Source organism: Penaeus chinensis, chromosome 20 (assembly GCF_019202785.1).
Source record: "Penaeus chinensis breed Huanghai No. 1 chromosome 20, ASM1920278v2, whole genome shotgun sequence".
In the NCBI taxonomy this organism is placed as follows: Eukaryota; Metazoa; Arthropoda; class Malacostraca; order Decapoda; family Penaeidae; genus Penaeus; species Penaeus chinensis.
In genome coordinates this window covers 12,714,001-12,736,500 of record NC_061838.1, presented here as the reverse complement: position 1 = coordinate 12,736,500, position 22,500 = coordinate 12,714,001, and the positions used below count along the sequence as shown (strand labels likewise).

General features: G+C 36.8%; 2 protein-coding genes across 6 annotated transcripts in view; one reads left to right on the top strand and one right to left on the bottom strand.

Moving 5' to 3' along the window:
* Positions 1 to 6,602: 6,602 nt before the first annotated feature.
* LOC125035864 (queuosine salvage protein-like) lies at positions 6,603 to 11,401 on the top strand. Its single transcript, XM_047628176.1, has 4 exons — positions 6,603 to 6,829; positions 8,656 to 8,790; positions 8,950 to 9,492; positions 10,260 to 11,401. The coding sequence occupies exons 1-4, from the start codon at positions 6,686 to 6,688 to the stop codon at positions 10,452 to 10,454; spliced, it is 1,017 nt and encodes a 338-aa protein (XP_047484132.1). The 5' UTR covers positions 6,603 to 6,685; the 3' UTR covers positions 10,455 to 11,401.
* Positions 11,402 to 13,678: 2,277 nt separating this feature from the next.
* LOC125036089 (phospholipase D gamma 1-like) overlaps positions 13,679 to 22,500 on the bottom strand; it is a 219,103-nt gene continuing 210,281 nt past the window's right edge. For all 5 annotated transcript variants that reach the window (XM_047628481.1, XM_047628480.1, XM_047628485.1 and 2 more), the window contains 2 exons: positions 19,723 to 21,965; positions 13,679 to 18,285 (listed from right to left, as the gene is read on the bottom strand). In XM_047628481.1, the coding sequence (XP_047484437.1) occupies positions 17,605 to 18,285; positions 19,723 to 21,885 (2,844 nt within the window). In that variant the 5' untranslated portion in view covers positions 21,886 to 21,965 and the 3' untranslated portion in view covers positions 13,679 to 17,604. The remainder of the gene's footprint in view (positions 18,286 to 19,722; positions 21,966 to 22,500) is intronic.

Here is a 22,500-nt window from a genome sequence, read left to right as displayed (position 1 = left end):
TTTGTTATTGTTATTGATGCTGTTATTATTATAATTTTGTTATCATTATCATTATTACTGTTTATATCATTATTATCATTATATCTGTTAATATCATTATTATCATTATTACTGTTAATATCATTATTATCATTATTAATATTATTATTTATTGTCATTATCATTATTATTATCATTATTATTATCATTATCATTATTATCATTATTATTATTATCATTATTATTATTATTGTCATTACTATCATTATTATTATTATCATCATGCTGTCATTATTACTGTTACTATTATTATTATTCTCATTATTATTATCGTTATTGTTATTGTCATGATCATTATTATATTTACTATTATTATTATCATCATTATTAGTATATTATCATTATTTTCCTTTTCGTCATTATCGTTATTATTATTGTTGTTGTTGTTGTTCTTGTTCTTATTATTCTTATCGTAATGATCATTACCCTTCTTATCATTATTATTACCATTATTATTACAATTATTATTATTATCTTTATTGTTATCATCACCATAATAATAATAATAATAACAATTATCATTATCAGTGTCATCTTTATTATCATCATCTATCGTTATCAATATTATTATTATCATTGTTATTTCTACTATTACTGCTTTTATTATTACTGTCATCATTGTTATTACTATCAGTATCTTAGTCATCAATATTATCATTATAGAGTTTTGTCATTATAATTTTTACTATTATAACTACTATCATTATCATCAATATTGTTATTATTGTTATCATCATGATCATTATCAGTAGTTGTGCAGTATTTTTATTATCAGTATTATTATTATCATTATAATTATCCATATTATTATCATTATCATTATAATTTTCATTATTATTATTATCACCATTAATATCAATTATTGTTATCATTATCATCATGATCATTATTATCATTATAATTGTCATTATTGTCACTCTTATCATGCTGATCATTATAATTATCATTATTACCATTATTATCATTTGCATCATTATCGTTATTATTATCATCATTGATATCGTCAATTAATCTTATCCTTACCATCATAATCTTCATCATCATTATGATTATTGTCATTATTTTTGTTATCATTGTTAATGTCATTCTTATTTTTTTTTTTTTTGTATTATTATTACCATTAATATTATTATTATTGTTACCGCTGTAGATGTTAGTACTATTATCATTAACATTATTATCATTACTGATACTATCAATATCATTATAATTTATATCATCATTATTAGCATTGCTGTTCTTGTTACTGTTGATGGTATAATGATCCTTATCACTAGTACAATAATCAACAAACTCCCCCTTCTAATTCTCAAAAAAATATAAAGAAGAAAATTAATGCAAGAGAAAACACAACAAAGACAAACTCAAATCTCCGCAACATTACCGGTGACTCTCCAGGACCGCCGTTGCGCAGCCCTGCTCCCACGGCCGCCGCGAGACCGACTGTGCGGCCTTCCGACACGCGAGGCTCGAACCGACGCCCCGCGCGCTGCTCTCCTCCGCGGGTCATGAATAATTTTTCCTGAACCAGATTTTGCAGGAATGTGTTTGCATATACATACATACATACATATATATGTGTGTGTGTGTGTTATATACATATGGACATATGGACATACATTTATATATACATATAAATGTACACACACACACACACACACACACACACACACACACACACACACATACACACACACATATATAAATATATATGTATATATATTCACACACACACACACACACACACACACACACACATATATATATATATATATATATATATATATATATTTATATTTATATGTATATATATATTTATATATATATATATATATATTGTGTGTGTGCATATATATATATATATATATATATATATATATATATATATATATATATATTTACATATATATACATATATATACACATATATATGTATATATAAAGATAGATAGATAATTATAAAAATAGTATTACTGTCGAGGGAGCTGAAGCAGCTTTGAGTTGCGGTGGCTCCTCTCTCTGACGTGATAACCTGGTAGAGGCTTGATCAGTGTGGGTGGCTACACCTATTATGGGTCGGGGCCATCTCCAGAGAGTAGTCATAGCCATCCAGCAGACTTCAGCCCTCGGTAGTAGAGGTCACTCCAGTCGATGGGCGCATAAAGGTATTGAGACTGAAGCTTCTATTTGGCTTCACGTCTCTTGATGAGCAAGAGATGCTTTATGTCAAACTTGTATCTGTGACAGACAGTTGTCCTCGGCGAGATGTTCGCATTGTTTTGGGTGACTTTAGTGTGGTATCTGGCTGTGATGGAGCTGGTTATGAGATGTCTGTCGGTCCGCATGGCTCAGGAGCTGATGCTGGCAGCGAGAATAGCCTCCTTTTCCGGGACTTTGCTAGGTATCAGAAATTGAGGATTTCTGGCTCTCGGTATCAGCGCTCTGACCTGCATTGTTGGACCTAGTACAGCGATGCGGTTAATGTGGCCAAGGAGACCGACCACATCCTCGTTAGCACTCACTAGAGGATCCTCCAGAAGTGCAGGGTGTATAGGAGTTTTGTGGAACTGATCATAGATTAGTTGTGGCTACTCTCCGGATCCACTTCAGAACCCCCCGTCGTTCCAATGATCACCCTAGGTTGGTTCATGTAGACGAATTCAGGGAGGGGGAGTATGCCCAGGGGTTTGCTGAAGCTATCTCTGGTCGTTTCATAGCATCAAGTGTGAAACGCTCAATGTAGCTCAAGAATCGATTGGTGAATACCCAAGAGCAAGACAGAATTTCATCTCACAGGAGACAATGGAAACCACAGATGCTTGTTATGTGGCTTGATTGTCAGGGGATCGTGACTTGCATCGTTCCCTGGTGTGCAGGACTAGGTCACTGCTGAGAAAAGGCAAGGAACAATTTATCAGGAATCTTGCAGAGAAGGTCGAAATCCACTTCACCCTGAGAATGCTGAACTCCAGTCTCTCATCACAAATGGCTGCAGTTCCCTCAGCAAGTGGCCAGATCATCATGGGGTGTGGGAGAGTTGGGCTGAGTATTTTGAGCAGTTGTATCAGGTTGATCCAACCAACAATTTACTTGGATGTGGGTAGTGTCGAGATTCCTTTGCCAGACCCGCCCATCAGCAAGGATCCACCCTCCTTGACTGAAGTCAGAGTGGGTGATCTCCAAGCTGAAGCATGATAAAGCAGCGGCTATCTGCGGCATCTCATCTAATCTGTTAAAGGCTAATGGACAACCTATGGCAATGAGCTTGCATACTGTCCTGTCTGCCATCTAGCAGACAGGTGCCATTCCCCCGGACCTGCTGAAGGCTGTGGTCATCCCTCTCTGGAAGGGGAAAGGGGATTAGTAGGACTGCAGCAATCATCAAGGCATCACACTGCTCAGTATACCAGGCAAGGATCTCGCTCGCATACTTCTGAGACGTATCAGAGACCACCTGCTGAGGCACCAGAGGCCGGAGCAATCTGGATTCACTCCTGGTAAGTCCACAATTGACCATATCCTGGCGCTTCGAGTCATTGTAGAGCACCGACGTGAGTTTGGCATGGGCTTACTTGTAGTTTACATTGACCTCAAGAAAGTGTTTGATACGATGCATCGCAAATCACTTTGAGAGATCCTGAGACTAAGAGGAACTCCAACAAGGATTATTGTATCAACAGCAAACCCTTATATTGGTACTGAAAGTGCTGTAAAGTGTTGTGGGGGTCTGTCGAGCTTCTTCCCTGTTAGTTTAGGAATGAGGCAAGTTACTATGGAGCAACTCTGGGCAATATCAAGGTTACCGACGTGGACTTTGCTGACGAGTTTGCTATTCTGTCTGAGTCTCTGGAAACCCTAGTGGTGGCTCTTGATGCATTTAGCAATGCTATTCTGTCTGAGTCTCTGGAAACCCTAGTGGTGGCTCTTGATGCATTTAGCAAAATCCACAGGATGATTCTGCTTAACAGGTTGTCCCTGCTGGAGACAACCCCGGGTGGAGGAGGCCTGTGGGACGACCTAGGAAGTCGTGACTTTGACAGATCAATCAAATGATAATACAAAGAATTAATGATACGAAGAATATTAATAGTATTAACAAGGATAATAATACGAATGATGTTAATAATATCAATATAAAAAATATTATTGATATAAATGATATTAACAACAATAACAGTGATAGGAATAGTGATGTGGATGAGGATGTTATGATAATGGTAATTATAAAACTAATAATATAAGATGAAAAAGTAAATAATGATAGCGATAACATTGATATCATTATCATCACATTCTTTATCATCAGTAATAATAACGTTAATTGCAATATTGGGGTTGCGATAGCGGTGATGATCATGAAGACAATAGTAATTCTCAGTGTCACCATTGTAATGACAAATACAGGAGATATGATAATAACGATAATTGTAGCAGAAATTATTTCATAAGAATATTGATGATAACAGTTATGTTGACAGTACCAGTCGTAATAATGACATGATTACATTAGTAATATTGCTACTGATGAATCATAATGATAGAGACAATAATGGTAATAGTTATGATTATCGTCTTTATTTCATTCATCAACTATCGTTAGCTATACAACGAGCAGTTCCAGTGTTTACCTCGCCACAAAAGGCATAACCACATGGCGTTTAATAAGTTCACTGGTCTTATTACGTGCTTGGCAATGTTTGCTTCGTGTTTTGTCCTGGCGCCAACGCAGGGTCCTATCAATCACCAGAAAATATTAAATTATCCTGAAGCACTTCCGTTTTCATGAAATACCAACATTAATATAAAAGTCTCACGGCAGGTGGTTCTGTAGTTACGAATGCATTATGTTCACTTAAGAAATCAGAAGTTTGTACAATGAAAATTCTGCTAAATTGAAAGCGAATGAAAATCGTTTTCTTTCGTTTCTATTATGGCAGCATTTTCGTTTTTAGTGTATGAACACGTTATTGTGTTCATATCTGTGTTCAAGAAATGTGTTGTTTAGGAAGATCACGTTACACGTACAATCTCTAAACGTACCATTCAACCTTGTTGAAATGACTTTTGCAAGAATATCAACATCATACAACCTAATCCTTCTTTGAGAGGAAAACATACAAACCACATGCTATGGAAACCAGCCTTCTCTGCATTCAACAGATCAACTGTATCACCTTCCCTATTCAAATCAACGCAAGAGGTTACCTCTATCAAAATATATGTAGCAGCTTGTAAATCACAAAAGAAAGTATGCAGCTCAGTGACACCGAAAGCATTAAAGCATTAATGATATTATTATCATTATTATTATTATTATTATTATTATTATTATTATTATTATTACTATTATCATTAACATTGTTATTATCATTATTGCTACCATTATCATCATTATCATTATTATTATTATCATTATCATTATTAATATTTTATTATTATCATTATTATCATTATTATTATTATTATTATTATTATTATTATTATTATTATTATTATTATTATTATTATGATAATGGTTATTATCATTGTTATTATTGTTATTATTAATACTGTTATCATTATTATTATTATAATTATTATTATCATTATTATTATCATTATCATTATTATTATTATTATAATTATTATTATTATTATTATTATCATTATCATAATTTATTTCTTTATTATTATTATCATTATCATCATTATCACTATTACATTATTATTATTATTATTATTATTATTATTATTATTGTTATCATTTTGTATTATTTTTTGTTATTGTTGTTGCTCTTCTAATTATATGTACTATTGTTATTATATTGTTATCATTGTTATCATTATTACTATTATAGTTATTATTATTATTATTATTATTATCATTATTATTATTACTATTTTTGTTGTTGTTGTTGTTATTATCATTATCATTATCATGTTTTAATTATTATCATTATTGTTATTATTATCATCAACATTATCATTATTATTACTATTATCATAATGATAATCATCATTATTATCATCACAGTTATTATTGTTGTTGATGTTATTGTTATCATTATCATTATCATTATTATTATTATTATTATTATTATTATTATTATTATTATTATTATTATTATTATTATTATTATTATTATTGTCATTATCATTATTATCATCACCATTATTTTTATTATTTATTATTATCATCATTATTATTATCATTATTATTATAATTACCATTGCTGTTATTACTATCATCATTATCACTATCATCACTATTATCATTTTTATCATTAGCATTATCATTATCATTTTACCTGACCCAGTCTTAACAGCTCTTGTCTTTTCTCTCTAATGTCTCTTCCTTTGTTAATGTTCAGTGTTTTTTCTAATATCTTTGTTTCAGTGCACTAAAGTTACTAACATCTTAGAGCAATCCATATAATCTAAATAAAGAAGACTGTGATTATTAATGAAATTAATAGAATACTTATGAAAAACAATAAAAATACACCTATCTTTTCCAAGAAAAGCACAAGGGAAACCGAGCCACGAAGCCTGGTAAACGGCCGTCTTTTTTCTGAACACGACGACGCGCACATGGTCCCTCCGGCACATCGGTCCAAAGAAAATTATCAAACCTGTTGCTTTGCGGCGATTATATTCCCTCGGAAAGATGCTGTGGCCGAGAGAAGGAGGTAAATTTATCAGCGAGAGGGCGAAGAACGTCCAGGTGGTTCCTGAAGGCGTTGAGAAAGTGGCGGTGATGCTGTCAGAGTCGGTGAAGGAAGGCAAGATGAATTTGAAGGAGTTTTTGCAGGTGAGAAGATTATTCAATGTGAAGGTGTTCCAATCACTGTATCTTTTTGTCCAGTTTTGTATAATTTTTTTTTTTTTTTTAGGTATTTTAGTGTTATACTTTTATGATGACTTAACCTATTAAATTGTATGAATGATTTTCAATTTAAGTGATATGTAAATACCGTAAATGTTACCAGAGGCGATCCAAAGAGACGGAGCCCCCCCCCCCCCTGTCTTGGGAATAAATAGACAGTAGGAAAGGTTAGGTTTGACTCTTTGGTTTGCATGATTCCCCAGCATTTAGGTGTGTTTAGAGGAAATATATTCAGTATATTAGTGTGGATGTGGACTATTTCTTATGGAAGAAAGTTAACATTTATGAATTCATGACTGATTATTTCCATTATTTTCTCCTTAACCTGAAGTACTTATGTAAGTAGCTGTAAATGTTTCCTACTGTTAAATAAGGGTAATGAATACTGTCATATACAAACATTTCATCTGCAGGAAATGGTGAAGATCTCTCATATTTCATTGTAGCAAATTGTCAAATTCCACTTTTTTGTTAAACATTCATTTATATGCAACTTATAGCATCTGATTGGAAACTAGAAATTGCCATTATATCAATTCTTCAAATCATATTTTCAGAAACACATAAACATACACGCACACACACACACGCACGCACGCGCACGCACACGCACTCGCACAATCACACACACTCACAACTCACAACTCACAACTCACAACTCACAACTCACAACTCACACACACACACACACACACACACACACACACACACACACACACACACACACACACACACACACACTCACACTCACACTCACACTCACACTCACACTCACACTCACTCACACTCACACTCACACTCACACTCACACTCACACTCACACTCACACTCACACTCACACTCACACTCACACTCACACTCACACTCACACTCACACTCACACTCACACTCACACACACTCACACTCACACTCACACTCACACTCACACTCACACTCACACTCACACTCACACTCACTCACTCACTCACTCACTCACTCACTCACTCACTCACTCACTCACTCACTCAATCTAACACACAGCAAATATATTTTATTACTGATATTATTATTATTATTACTTACTGTTTTATAGAATGGTACCGTAAAAACTGGTGTTTCATTTGTGAGATTCAGTATTAGTAGTTAATCTTTTTGCCATCTTTACTATTTTGAAAAAATGTAGTCTCAAATAAAAGTATTTTTATGAATACAAAAGGGCTATAACCTGTTATTTGAAATATAACTTGCAGTGTCCACTATAGTTTTGTTTTATGAATTGTCATTACAGAAATTGCCACCAAGGAAGCAATTAGTAGGTCTGCGTGACCTCATACTTACTTCCTTTTTACTAGTTTTTTTCTTCTTTTTCTAATACTGTTAATGACAAGACTGTATTTTATTACTATTAACATTATGGTTGTTATAATATTAGTAACAATACCAATAGGAATTGAATATAAGAAATAATATCTCAGATTATTACAGAAAAAGGTAAACAAGTGAGGTAGTATGACAAGTAATTGACACCTTGGTTTGTCAAGATCTTTGTTTACATATAATAAAGTAAAGTCACAATGACGTACATGTGGGTTAACATAAACCACAAGATTATTATTAAATTTTTTTCCCCTTTTTGCTTTTGCTTTATTTTGTTATGTGTTATCTTTGAAACACCTGACTTTGGATCATATTTTTCACTTATACTGTATCATATTTTTCAGTTTCAGTATCAGTAGCCTGGACAGACTTTAGAAAAATACTATTATTACAGAATGATGTACTTCCTGTTGACAAAGGCCTGACAGAGGAGCAGCTACTGAATTGGACATTCTTGGTTGACACACTGAACTTCAATTTCTGGACCCCTGATGGAGAGCCAAAATATACTGTCAGAGACAAAGGAAGGGTGTGTAGTGTGGTGAATGTGATGTGCATTTTATTGTTGTTACTTGTTTCATTATTATGAATATTAGATTGCAGACTTTACTTAGATTGGTTTATACATTTTGTGAATGTTCCAGAGTTGGTGCAGGTATTATCAAGTATTTTTTTTATTCTTAAACAGAAGCGAACTGGATATATGGCCATGGTTGCTGCTATTAACCGTGCTATCGATGAGGGCAAGAAGATTTATGATCCAAATTACTACTCTAAATTGACCCTTGATGACATTAAGCACATATTTCGCTCTGAGACCAAGTCTTCTATGCCACTGTTTCATGAACGAGTTCGAGTAGTCGGTGAAGTGGGCAAGAAGCTGATAGAGGAATACGAAGGAACCTTTCTGAATGTTCTTAAAAAGGCAGACTGCAGTGCCTTGAAACTGGTGGACATTGTAACTAGTGAATTTGAGTGTTTTAGAGATGTTGCAAAGTATGAGGGGCAGGAAGTGGCCATGTTCAAGAGGGCACAGATTTTGGCGAGTGACATCTGGGTCCTCTTCAAGGGAGAGGGCCTAGGAGCATTCACAGACATTGACAAACTAACAATATTTGCAGATTATAGAGTACCTCAAGCTATGGCTCATTTTGGAGTGCTGAAGTACTCTCCTTCCCTGGAGGAGAAGCTGAAGAAGCAACACATCTTTCAGAGTGGAGAGCAGGAAGAGGTACTTGAAGGACACTTGTTTGACTAAGTTATTTAATTGCAATTTGATTTGTATAAAAGATCCAGGAATTAATGAGTATTATTTTTTTTTCATATTTAAAGATTAACTTGTTGATGCAAGGAGGGTAAGTCAGGCTATATACAAGGTCTCTTATGGTGGTGTTATGTTATGATTTTTTTTAAAACCTGTACTGCTTCACACGTGTGTTGCAATTCCAAGGTCTACCTTTTCTTACTGATTAACCCTATCGTTTAATTTTCTGGGAAAGAGGTTTTGATTATTGCTAATATTAATGTTATTTTAATAAAAGTAATAATAATAAAAAAAATAATAGTAATAGTGACATAATATTGATAATAAATGTTTTTTTTTTTTGGGTGAGCCCAGGTAGACCAAGTAATTGACTTGTGGAGCCATCTGTTTGTTAAAAGAAAAAAAGAAAAGAAAATAAGAATAAGATGATGTCATATTGGATAGTGCATATATCAGTGGGTTAAAGTACCTTCTCTTTTATGCTATACACATTATGCCAAGGATAACATACAAATCATTTATGATGATATTTGGATATTTATACACTTCACCCATGGGTTGCCAAGAGCTTATATATATGTTGAAAAACTTTGTTATAATTTTAATGTGTTAGTTATATGGTGATTTTTTAGTATAATGTTTTCAGATCAGGGGACTCTTCTTGGCTGGCAGGTAATTGTTTCATTTTTAATGTTTTCTTATTTTAATTCCAAACTTTCCCTCTTCCGAAACAGGTTGAGATCCGAGGCTGCTCCATCCATGCTGCAGAGCTGATTGTAGAAAGGATGAAAGAGCTCTTGTCACAATCAGGTTGTTCTGCATCAATTAATAGTGCTAAGGTTGATTTCTTCCTCTGGGACTATCGGCTGACAAATGCGGCTAAACTGGAGAGTGTGCCTTACCACAGAGTCAGATGTATTTATTATTAGAAAGGTTTTTAAAGGAGGTTTGCTGAATGGTGTGGGGATTGGCACAGTTGTAATTAGAGTACAACTTACAGCCACCAGTTTTAATATTTTTACTTTCATGATACCATTCAAGAGTTCCATATTCAACTAGCCAAACAAGTAAAAACAATGTAGGGGGTTATTCTGTACATGAGGGAGTATAAGGTATATAAAATATTTTTATATATGCAATAGCAAATCTATGGTTAAGTTGGAAAATAAAATAAGTTAGCGGGCAGAGTTGTATTGTTGTCCAAATGTTGGTGTCTGGGCTAGTCAAAGCAATAACAATAATGAAAATGTAATAAATGTGAAATTGTCATATTGGATTGTCTTCATGCCTAGGAGAATTGAGCAGGACCATACAGTGTAGGAGGATACAGAGAGACTGATTATTGATCAGTTGACTGTGTACAAATGTTGTTGGTTGGCAGGGTTGTGTTTACATGTCAGGCACTGCATTTAAATGTCTTTTTTTTGAAGCAAGATATGCCAGACAAAAATCCACCAACAGGGATATGACTTTTGTGGGTATAATTATGTGAGTATCAGTCCACTGAAATGCAAATGCTATTGACTGCTTCATCTTTGTTGGGATTTGTCCAGTTTTATAGTCTCTATACATAAAGAAAATTGTTGTATGAGTAACATCAGATAAATGAATTATAAGTGTTTTACACTTAATACAATTTTTTGTTTTTATTGAGTTGTTATTGTAATATTACCATTCCGTATAAAAGTGTACTGGAAAAGTTACAGGTACTTTTTTATTATTTGAGAAAGACATTTTTGTATTCTTGTACCATTTTTTCATAACTTATTTTGACAGCATTACACTAAAAAATTAGTTAATATTAGATGATAGGAAAAAAATACATAGGAAGCTACTTCCTATAAACCGCCAGGAATCAGATTATGGTGAAACTGTTGTTGGTCTTGTTTATTTACATTGCAACTTTGATTACTTTTGGTGAAATTTTGAACATGTTATTTATGTTCTGCTTGGAGGGAATTTAGTCCACAATTTTTTTTACACTGTACAAGAATTTTTTTTTTTTTTTTTTTTATCTATCTATTACTGTAATTTAACAATAAAACAAAGTGAATACAATGGATATGAAAATATTTACTCTTCAATCCATAATTTATGTATATGCATATCACTATTGAAAAGTTATTTTGAATAAATACAAATTTCATACCTCAAGGAAAGTGTATATTTGATCCGCCTTAGCAAATGAGTTGGAATGCTCAACCAAATGCCTTTCAGATATTGGAGTATCAAGAATCTGTTGTAATTTTCCTTTCAAATGATGCCTGTTTAGCTACATTTTGCAGGGGAAATGCTGTGCTCATTTTTTATATGTTGGTGAAATGTCTCTGCACACAGATGGCTCTGCTAGTGCTTAGCCACAAAGGAATTAATTAGTAGACTTTGTGACCTTACTTAATTTTACCATTCCTTGAATTGGTGGAAAATTTTTTTTTTTTACTAATGCTATGAATATTGATGGTGTTATTTTTAGTATAGAAATTATAATTACTGTAATGTTATAAATATTAGTAACCACAAAATAAGATTACGTAAAATATTTTCATAAATCAAGGAAAAGGGTAAACAGTCGAGGCAGGCAGTACTCGTAACTGGCTCCTTGGTTACTTAGTACAAGTGTAGCCTTCTATGTGTAAAAACAATTAATAAAGTACTCACAGTGGGCATGGCTTGTACGTATATGCCATGCCCATTGGCATTGGGTTCATGTTAACATGGCTACATACCTGCCATGTTCACTGTGATTTTAATGTCTTTTTTATTGACAGAAATGGCTCCACAAGTGCTTAGTCACTAAGGAGTCATCTAGTAGACATACCAGATCTCATTTGTATACCCTATTCCTTGAATTTTTAATATTTTTATTTCTGTTATTATCATCGTTAATAGCAGTATAATGATGATGATAATAATAATAATATTAATAATAATAATAATAATAATAATAATAATAATAATAATAATAATAATAATAATAATAATAATAATAATAATAATAATAATAATAATAATAATAATGATAATAATGATAATAATAATAATAATAATGTTGATGTTAAATATGATAATGATAGTCACAAAAATGAAACTTTAGTCAGAAAAATACAAAGAATGGGTTAACAGGGGAGGTCAGGTAGGTTAAGCACTTGAGAAGCCATCTATATATAATCATAATTTACAAAACAAATGTAGTGGACAGTGCATGTAGAACAGAGTAGAGATCCACCTGTTTGAATCTGTGAAATTTTTATTTTGAAGATAATGACATATTGAGAAATTAGACTTTAAATATTGAAACTCTTGTATTAAAACTAAAAAGTACCACAGAATGCAACATGATGTTACTCATAAACCCAATGCTGCCGAGGAAAATTAATAAAAAATGGGTAAATGCTGTGCTCCTTTTCTATATTTTTATGAACTGTCTCTGCACATAGATGGCTCTACTAGTGCTTAGCCACAAAGGAGTCAATTAGTAGACCTTGTGACCTTACACGATTTGAATTGGCGGGAAAAGCGTATTTTTTACTAGTGCTATGAATATCGATGGTGTTATTTTTATTATAAACATTATAATTACTATAATGTTATAAACATTTAGTAACAGCAAAATTAGATAATGTAAAATATTTTCGTAAATCAAAGAAAAGGGTGAACAGGCGAGACAGGCAGTGCTCGTAACTGGTTCATTGGTGACTTAGTACAAGTGTAGCCATCTACGTGTAAAAACAATCAAATAAGTAACTCACAGTGGGCATAGCACGTATGTATACGTCATGCCCATCGGCATTGGGTTAAACTTTCAGATATCCAACAGTAGTTATGTGGAAAGAGAAGTGGTCATTCAGAATCAGTTGTCAGACTGTGATCCACTAGATTACGTATGATTTAGCTTAATGGACTTAAATGGGTTTGTTCAACATCAAGTTTAATATCTGTAATTTTCTGTTATCAGTTCCATATTTTCATTATATAGTTTTTTTTTTCACAAAATACTTGAAACATTGTTTTATCTAATATTTTTATTAAAGTATGTTGAAATGACATTAAAGAAAAAATATAGGCAAGCCATGCACACATTACAAAGTTACAGAATATCTAAAAACTTCAAAACCTAAAGAATGTGAAGGGGTATAGATAAAAAAAACACAGCTTGAAATCACAGTTTATTTTCATAAAATGGAAACAAAGTAACATCTAGCAACACTGATGTTTATACTGAAGACACTTTGAAAATCATAAAACGTAGGTCTGAGTCAAGAGCATTGGGTGTGTCAATATATAGATATTTGAACAAGTATATTGGTCTTCCTTTTTTATTTTTGATGATCCCCTCAGCCAATATGGGGGGAAAAAGGATGGCTGATGTAATTGTTATTGTATGTGGATAGTCTTATTAGGGTGACTACAAGCACCTTTATTTTTTTTTTTCTTAGATACAGTATATGGAAAAAATAGTGTTAAAACTTTTCCAAGCAAGTAAAATTTTAACTTAACAGCCTTTGAAATACATCTATGTTTCTTTGTTTCTGTAAGTACTTGAAAGAGACCTGAAAATATGTGCAGTGTATGCATATGATTTAATATTATACATAATAAGTGTATCAATTTACACACTCATGTTGTTATAAAATAAATAGTTGTATCTCTGTACTTTGTATCTGAAATAAAAAAAGAAGCATCTTCCTTAAGCACCAAAAGATCTGGCTAGAAGAAGAATACAGATAGTTCCATGGATGGCATACTGATAATGCATGTAGTTTTTATTTTGTATTATGATGCCTTGACATGTACTTCAGAGAAAAAAAGAAAAGAAAAGAAAAAAAAAAAATGTTTTCAATCCTTTTGTTTCCTTGATCAAACTAGGAGGCAAATTTATCCCATTTTCATTTTAAATAAAACAACAAAAGAGATTTCTAAAAAATTCTCAACTATTACTTTAAACTTTATATCAGAAAAATATTAATACTTTACTCATAAGTTTTTTTTATCTATCTGTATTTTCTGTGAATGCAATACTGCTGATAGTTTGTAATACATTCTCTCAGTTGTGATATTTTTCATTTTAAAGGTTACTTAAAGACTCAGCCGACATATATAAAGGACAACACCCATGTAAATAAAATCACAAAAGTAAACTGTAGATACCAATTAAATTTTCTAATGCCAATTTCTATTCACCATTTTTTTTTCTTTTTTTTTTCAATTAGTATGATCTACAATATGATAAAAAGAGAATTAGTAATTCAAATTTCCCAATATTTAACCTAACCAAACCTAGAATCTTAAAAACTCATTAAAAATATTGTAATCAAAGTCAAGTGTATAAAAATCTAACACTTTTTAACTTATTAATTAATAAAAAACAAACAAGAAATAAAGAAGAAAGGGATTTTTTAAATTCTTAGAATGGGAGAGAAGAGAAAAAAAAATAATCAAAGGCAGTGATCAAGTTCTGTGTAAAGATTTAAATTGGTGAATACTTGTGGAATAAAGAGATGTGAAAAAAATTGTCTACAACCTGAATGTAGGCTGATTACAAGCTTATAAACATTTCACTCATTATGAGGTCAGACGAACAGAGCCACTTTTTATGTAGTCGGTCCTTCCTCACACTTGTGGCCCTAAGTAAACCACGTTATGACATACTGTACTTAAAACTGTATCTAACCATCTCACATCCTCATGGAAGTAGCATCTTTGCATATTTTAGTTGAAAGCAACTTTCTAAATGATGTAATTAGGATTTCTGAGATTTCCAGTTTAAGTCAATACTCATCTTAGTTGCTTAATAAGAAATTTGAGTGCAGAGTGGTTCACATGCTTATTTTTTAAGTCACTCAAATCTACAAGGAGGTTCTCTCTAAGATGACTGATAAAAACAGTGCTCTGAAGACCACACAATATACTGAGAGAAAAGCTTTTTAATAATCTAGACTTGAGACATAATATTCCTCGTTGAAGAAGCATCAACAGTAAGCTCGGGTTATTTCCACAACAGACTAGTCAAGTCCAAATAAAGCCATCAGGAGAACAGTTGATGTCTAACATGCAATATGCACCTAATAGTAACTGTACAAGTATCCCTGACAAAAGAGTTAGTTTCTTTGATCTAAGTACATGAAATACCTTGATGGATAATTAGAATGATGATTATGAATTTACAGTTTAAGATGCCGTTTAAAAATTGTTCTCCTGGTGGTGCTTGCGATGCCAAACACTTGAGACGGTAAGACACACTAATGAGTAAATATGAGTAAGGTTAGCAGACCAAAAAGCAATTAGTGCAGCAGTGGATTGTTTCCTCCACAGTTCTGAACACAAAACCTAGACCACAATAGTCCATGATGATCAACCTTATTATCAATATTACATGAGAAGAAAAACTTATATTCTATGAAATTGTAGAGATACTTGAATTGGAGTAATAACCAGTTTATAATAAAATATATAAATATTTCTATTTACCCTTTCCATCTGCTATATTTCTTAAAATGTTCACTCACCCTTGAATAAGTATACCATTTTAAGATAATTTTATTCCAGAGCATTTACACAACTAATCATTAATCTATGCCATTATGATGCCTGACCATATATAGTTCAACCTGCAACCCTTTAATCCTAGGCATGAGTGACCTACCTCAGAACTAAACAGTTGTACTATTTACTTTGAGCTTCAAGTGAGCACCAAATATTTCAATACAATCATTATTTACGTATCACAAAAAGACAGATACGTATCTAAAATCCAGTAACAAAAAGAGTGTAAATATTCATAACAATCTAAAACAAAAGCTGATAAAAAATTATTGTTTTTTTTCACAATCACTGATGCCTGAAGGAATGGATATCACAACAAACTGCTTGATTATCATATGAGATGACATGCTCTACAGTAGCATTTCTAGTCGAGATTTCACAACCTGACCAAGCTTAACCTTTCTTCTAAAAGTTTCCTTTCAAGGTACAATACAGTATCAATAAAGTAAAGAGAGTTAAATCTCAAGTTGACATATGTGATATATGAAATTTAATTATTGTTATGAGAAATTACAATGAGTTGCTGCAATGTACTTCATTGCCATGTTAATGCACTTGTGAATTATTCAATGCTTAAATTACATTCTCTTGTCACTAAAGAAGGAATTAGCAGCTAATGAACTGCTGGTAACTTTTCATATCCAGTCACCCACCATTTTGTTGATTCTGTTGTTGACAGAATCTTGGAAACAGTAAAACTTAAATGGATGACACAACACCTAGTATACAAATTCCAGAATAAACACTTTACTGTTTTCATCCCATCCCAGTAGTGCAATCATGAATGAGAGAATGAAATACATTCACAAGTGCAATTACAGAATCGGACCTGCCAGTGAATTTAGCAGTTTATTTTATCAAAAATCAATAAAGATTTTTAACTCCCAATGCTAGAACAAGCCATGCCAAAGATCAGTATGTTTTGGGGGTGAGGAAACACAGGGAAAGAGTGAGAAATATAGTGGCTTGAACATGATAATAACAGACAATGATGGTAATATTTTCAAGTAGGTCTGAGTAACAGCACTGTTTGCAGACCTTAGTATGCATGTTATAATACTTGTTGATATGTTAGACTGTGCCATATTATTGCTCCAACTTACCCTGTGTGTTAGCATTTACCTCTTGCTGTCCATACCCATGCAAGCCACCAAGTGCTCTATGCATAAAACTTGGCTTTATTAATGCATTCCAGTTGTGTAAGCTTTTTCTATTGCTGTTCCTCTGGTGTAATGATTTAAATTATTACATTTTAGCAATCATTAAAATCCACACCTCTAAACATCCTGTAGCAATGGAAGCTACATAGCTAAAAATAATAATGTAGCAAGTCAAATTTGTATTTTTTAAACATTATAGGTGGTGACAAATGACAAGATATAGCTATAATCACAAACACCAATTACTCGTATGCTATCAGGTAAAGAGCATAATAAAATCAACAAAAAACAAAGTTTGGTGGGAAGATTGCAAGCTCACAATGACATGACCAAGACTTCTTAACCAAATTCCAATATCTGAACTGCCAATGCCTGTTTAGGTGGTGAGGGTGCTTGGGAACACCTTTGACCTGGCTCCCATCACACTGCCCATTGTATCCGGGAAAGTGGGGCAGTCAGGTCGCGGGGTCACCGTGCCATCGGGGTTGACCTGCAGCGGATACAGCAGCATGTGGCGGGGCGTGGGAGCATCTCCGGGTTCAATGTATGCGCGGAGGGCGTCTTCGGCCAGCCATCGGACGGTCCGGACGCAGTCTACGCTCGAGGGGTCCTGGTCCACGGGGGCGGCGGTGCCCAGGTGCTCGGCCCACAGTGCACGCCGGAACATGCTCACGTCCCCGTGGGGCAGCTCACCGCCTGTACCCACGTACATGGGCTGGTAGGAGCCGGTGGCGATCTCCGTGTCGCGGTTGCCACTCAACGAGCGGTCGTTGATGTTGGCCGAGCCCACGATGATGTACTCGTCATCAAATATGGCCATCTTGGAGTGGACGTAGATCATAAGGCGACGGTTGGTGAAGGCTAGGGTCGTAGACGGGTCTTCGGGGGGAACCAGCTCCTCAGGCACCTCCTCGGGGGCCTCCTTCTTGCCGAGGCACAGGAAGAGCAGGTAGTCCTGGGGGTGAGCCTCCAACCCGGCTTGCTTGATGGCGGCGGCGACGCGGCTGTACATCATCTGCATCGTGCGCAGCTGCCAATGCAGGATTTCCTGGGTCACCTGCAACATATTTATGTGTGAGGTTTAAGAAAGTCGATTTTCACAGGGGACTTTTGAAGAAATAAATCATATTCAAATACATAATATTTATATTTGTAGTTGCGGGCGTGTGCGTGTGCATGTGCGTGTATATGTATGAATATATGCATGTATATATACATATATGCATGCATGCGAACTTACATGTATGTATGTATGTATGTATGCATTTGTGTGTATATGTATACGTATACAGCATATGTGTGTGTGTGTGTGTGTGTGTGTGTGTGTGTGTGTGTGTGTGTGTGTGTGTGTGTGTGTGTGTGTGTGTGTGTGTGTGTGTGTGCGTGTACGTGTACGTGTACGTGTACGTGTACGTGTGCGTGTGCGTGTGTGCGTGTGCGTGTGCGTGTGTGCGTGTGTGCGTGTGTGTGTTTGTGTGTGTATGTTTGTGTGTGTGTGTTTGTATATATATATATGTGGCAGTACCACTCTTGCCTGACTGGATGCCCTTTCTAATCAATCGTGGTTATATATAATATATAATATAGATAATATAGATAGTATATATATGTATATATATACACGTATGTATGTATGTATATGCAAATGTATATGTGTGTGTCTATATGTATGTATGTATGTATGTATGTATGTATATGTATATGTATGTGTATGTGTATGTGTATGTGTATGTGTATGTGTATGTGTATGTGTATGTGTACGTGTACGTGTACGTGTACGTGTACGTGTATATATGTATGTATGTATGTATGTATGTATGTATGTGTGTGTGTGTGTGTGTGTGTGTGTGTGTGTGTGTGTGTGTGTGTGTGTGTGTGTGTGTGTGTGTGTGTGTGTGTGTATGTGTGTATGTGTGTGTGTGTGTGTGTGTGTGTGTGTGTGTGTGTGTGTGTGTGTGTGTGTGTGTGTGTGTGTGTACATACACACATATCTATGTATATATATACATATATACATACATATATATAAATATACATATATATACACATATATACGTACACACACACACACACACACACACACACACACACACACACACACACACACACACACACACACACACACACACACACACACACACATGTATACATACATATACATATACATATGCATATGCATATGCATATGAATATACATATACATATGCATATGTATATGAATATACATATACATATACATCATACATTTATATATATATAATATACATATATACACACACAGACACATCTATATCTCTTTCTCTATCTATGTACCTATATATGTATGTATGTATTTATGTATCTATCTACCTACCTACAAACACCACAAGTAATTTGTGCAAGGAATGTATTCTACTCTCGCCTTAAATGACTTTCACACAGGACCCTGCCGTAAAGGACAAGGCCTCCTAATCCTAACAGCAACGGTATCAAACAAAACCGTCCGGGCCATCACCTTGTCTGCAGGCTTGCCCTCGGGGAACATGGGGATGCAGATGTAGGCGACGAAGCGCTCGCCGTCGCGGATCTTCTCTTCGATCTTGGTGGCGATCTCAAGCGGCACGAGGTTGCCCGCCTTGGCGTCGCGGCACTCGGGCCACATGTGGCTGCTGCCCATGAAGTACTGGTTCTCGATGTAGATCAAGCGGCGCGCGCGGCGGATGTTGTGGATGTAGGCGCGGTGGAGGCTGTTGTCGAAGGCGCGCCCCTTCTTCTTGGTGAGACCCACGGCGGTGGTCCAGTCGAACTGAGCCGAGTCCGTGTTGATGGAGCGGAACACCTGCACGCTCCAGCGGTCGGGCGCGCTTGAGCGGTAGTCCATGGCGATGCCGTCCATCTGCTGCAGGGGCACGATGGTGTCGATCTGGTCGGCCGCTTGCTTCCTCCAGCGCTCCAGAAAGTTCATGAGGACGTCATGGGCGGCGGGGCCCTCCACGCGACTGTGGATGTCATGCCAAGGCTCTCGCGGCCCATTGGCACTGGTCAGCGTCGGGAACACACGGTTTCTGAAGTCGTTCCTGTGCTCACGCACGAGGGTGCGGAACAGCGGGTGGGTGGGGTTGTCGTAGCGGCCGCCGGTGAGGTCGAGGCCGCCCACGTAGGCGACCACCTTCTTCTGTCCGGGCATCTCCAGGATGGGCGAGTCGGCAATGACGCACTTCTGGTGGTGCGTATAGCAGAGCATGGTGAAGTGCATCTTGGTGGAGAACATGTCCTTGGAGTGGCGGTCCCGCGGCGCCAGCACCACCACGACGGGCGTGCCGCGGAAGAAGTTGGCCGTCTCCTCGTCCTCCGTGCTCATGGCGCCCGTCTTCCTCAGGTCGTTGGACGTGAGCTCGTCCCACAGCAGGAGGCGGACGCGCACGCCCTCGTACGCCTTCTGCTTGAGGATCTCCCCGAGGGTGCGGTTGTCCTCGCCATCGTCCCTGAGCAGCGGGATCTTGGCGCTGATGCTCCAGCCCACCATGTAGATGAACTGCGTGGCCTCCATGAGGGTGGTGTAGATGTCCTTCCAGGTGCTGCGCGGCTGGTACGCGTTGCCGTAGCTGTCGATGAGGGGGATGGGCAGGGCGGGGCAGTGGGTGTCCTGGTACAGCTGCACCTGGTTGTCATGGCGGAGGGGGAACAGGCACTCAGGCACTTCGTAAGACGGCTGCACGGCTTGCTTGGGCTTGTACGTCATGGAGAGGGTCAGCGTGCCCGCCCGCTTGTTCTTGTTCTCCCTCAGCAGGTCGAAGGTGCCGTGCACGCCGTTCTCCTGGGTAAGGGTGTTGACGGGGAAGGAGACGGAGCCGATCTGCTCGGAGGAGAGGAAGTCCTTGTCTCGGACGGTGAAGGTGATGGAGGCCACGTCGTGGCAGATGTCCACGCGGAAGTTTTCCTCCCACACGGGGTTGAGGTTGTTGTCGATGACGTGCGTGGTGGCGATCTTCCAGGGCTCGCCGTCCACGTCCTCCAGCGACACCACCACGAAGGGGTCCGAGACATCCTTCTTGCTGAGGCTGAGGATGGAGCTGTCCAGGTTGGGCAGGTTGTTGGCCCGCTCCAGCTTCAGGTCGAGGATGCCGTGCAGGAACGCCATCTCGCCGAATGAGCTTATCGAGTCGCACGAGTTACCGTATTTGGGGAGCTTTCTCGACACTCTGTCTCTCAGTTCACTCGCTTTGTTCCACGCTCGGTCACTTATGGTCACGCCCGGCTGGTTTCTGTCGTTCACAAAGGAAGCCGTAACCTTGAGCGTCCCGGCCTGGAAACCTTTACTGTTCACTAGCGCAAGTTCTGCCTCATGGGGAGCACTGTTGTCTGTGAAGGTATGCACAGGCAGGAAACAACTGCCGATAGTTTCGGAAGATAACAAGTCTTTATCTTTCACTGTGAATCTAAGGCCAGCAACGTCCTGGCTGATGTCCGCCGACACTTTGTAGTACCACTTGGGGTTGAGGCAATCGTCTATGGTGAAAGTCTTCCCGACTTTATGTAGGCTGCCGCTGCCTCCTTGCACCTCCACCACGCAGTAGGGGTCGCTCTTGTCCTCCGGCCGCAGCACGTTCTGGTCGAGGTTGGGTAGGTCGCACGCCTCGACCACTACCACCTCGAGGCGGCCACACAGCACCACCATGATGCCGGGGCTACGCACGCTGCTCGGACCTCGACCGCCATGGTGCCGCTGTCACGTCAACACTGGGGATCGCACACAACCTGAAACATTATGAAAGCTATTAAAGGGGAAGATGACATTCACCCCAGTGACATACTCCCCCCCCCGCCTCACGCAGACGGGGTGAGGCTGTCACTACCTGCGCATGCCGTATATGACAGCGCCTCCCACGAAGGCATGGTCAGATCTGACAAGATGGAATGGAAGATGGATGAAAGTGCAGAGAGAATGGGAATGATATAAGCTGTAAAAGTGAAAAACATCACAATTAATGACTTTCCTTTGTGGCACAAAAAAAAAAAAAAAAAAAAAAAAAAAAACCATCTAGGATAAGAACACGAAACTTCACGGGAAATGAGAACGGTACTTTATAATCATCCACGTATTCTGTAGAGTAATTCAATATGGTAATCTAATAACTGCAGAAAAACAGCGCTGAAAGAGGCGATCATATGTGTCTAAAATGTTCAATGCTCAGCTAATTGCCGGAACCCTTTTTCATAATTTATTTTCAGAGATGAGAGAGAGAGAGAGAGAGAGAGAGAGAGAGAGAGAGAGAGAGAGAGAGAGAGAGAG

Bases quoted from the DNA above. Each gene is read 5' to 3' on its own strand.
- LOC125035864 (XM_047628176.1), top strand. From the start codon at position 6,686: ATGCTGTGGCCGAGAGAAGGAGGTAAATTTATCAGCGAGAGGGCGAAG. The intron at 6,830-8,655 runs GTGAGAAGATTA...CTATTATTACAG, and splicing joins ATTTGAAGGAGTTTTTGCAG to AATGATGTACTTCCTGTTGA. The intron at 9,493-10,259 runs GTACTTGAAGGA...CTTCCGAAACAG, and splicing joins AGAGTGGAGAGCAGGAAGAG to GTTGAGATCCGAGGCTGCTC.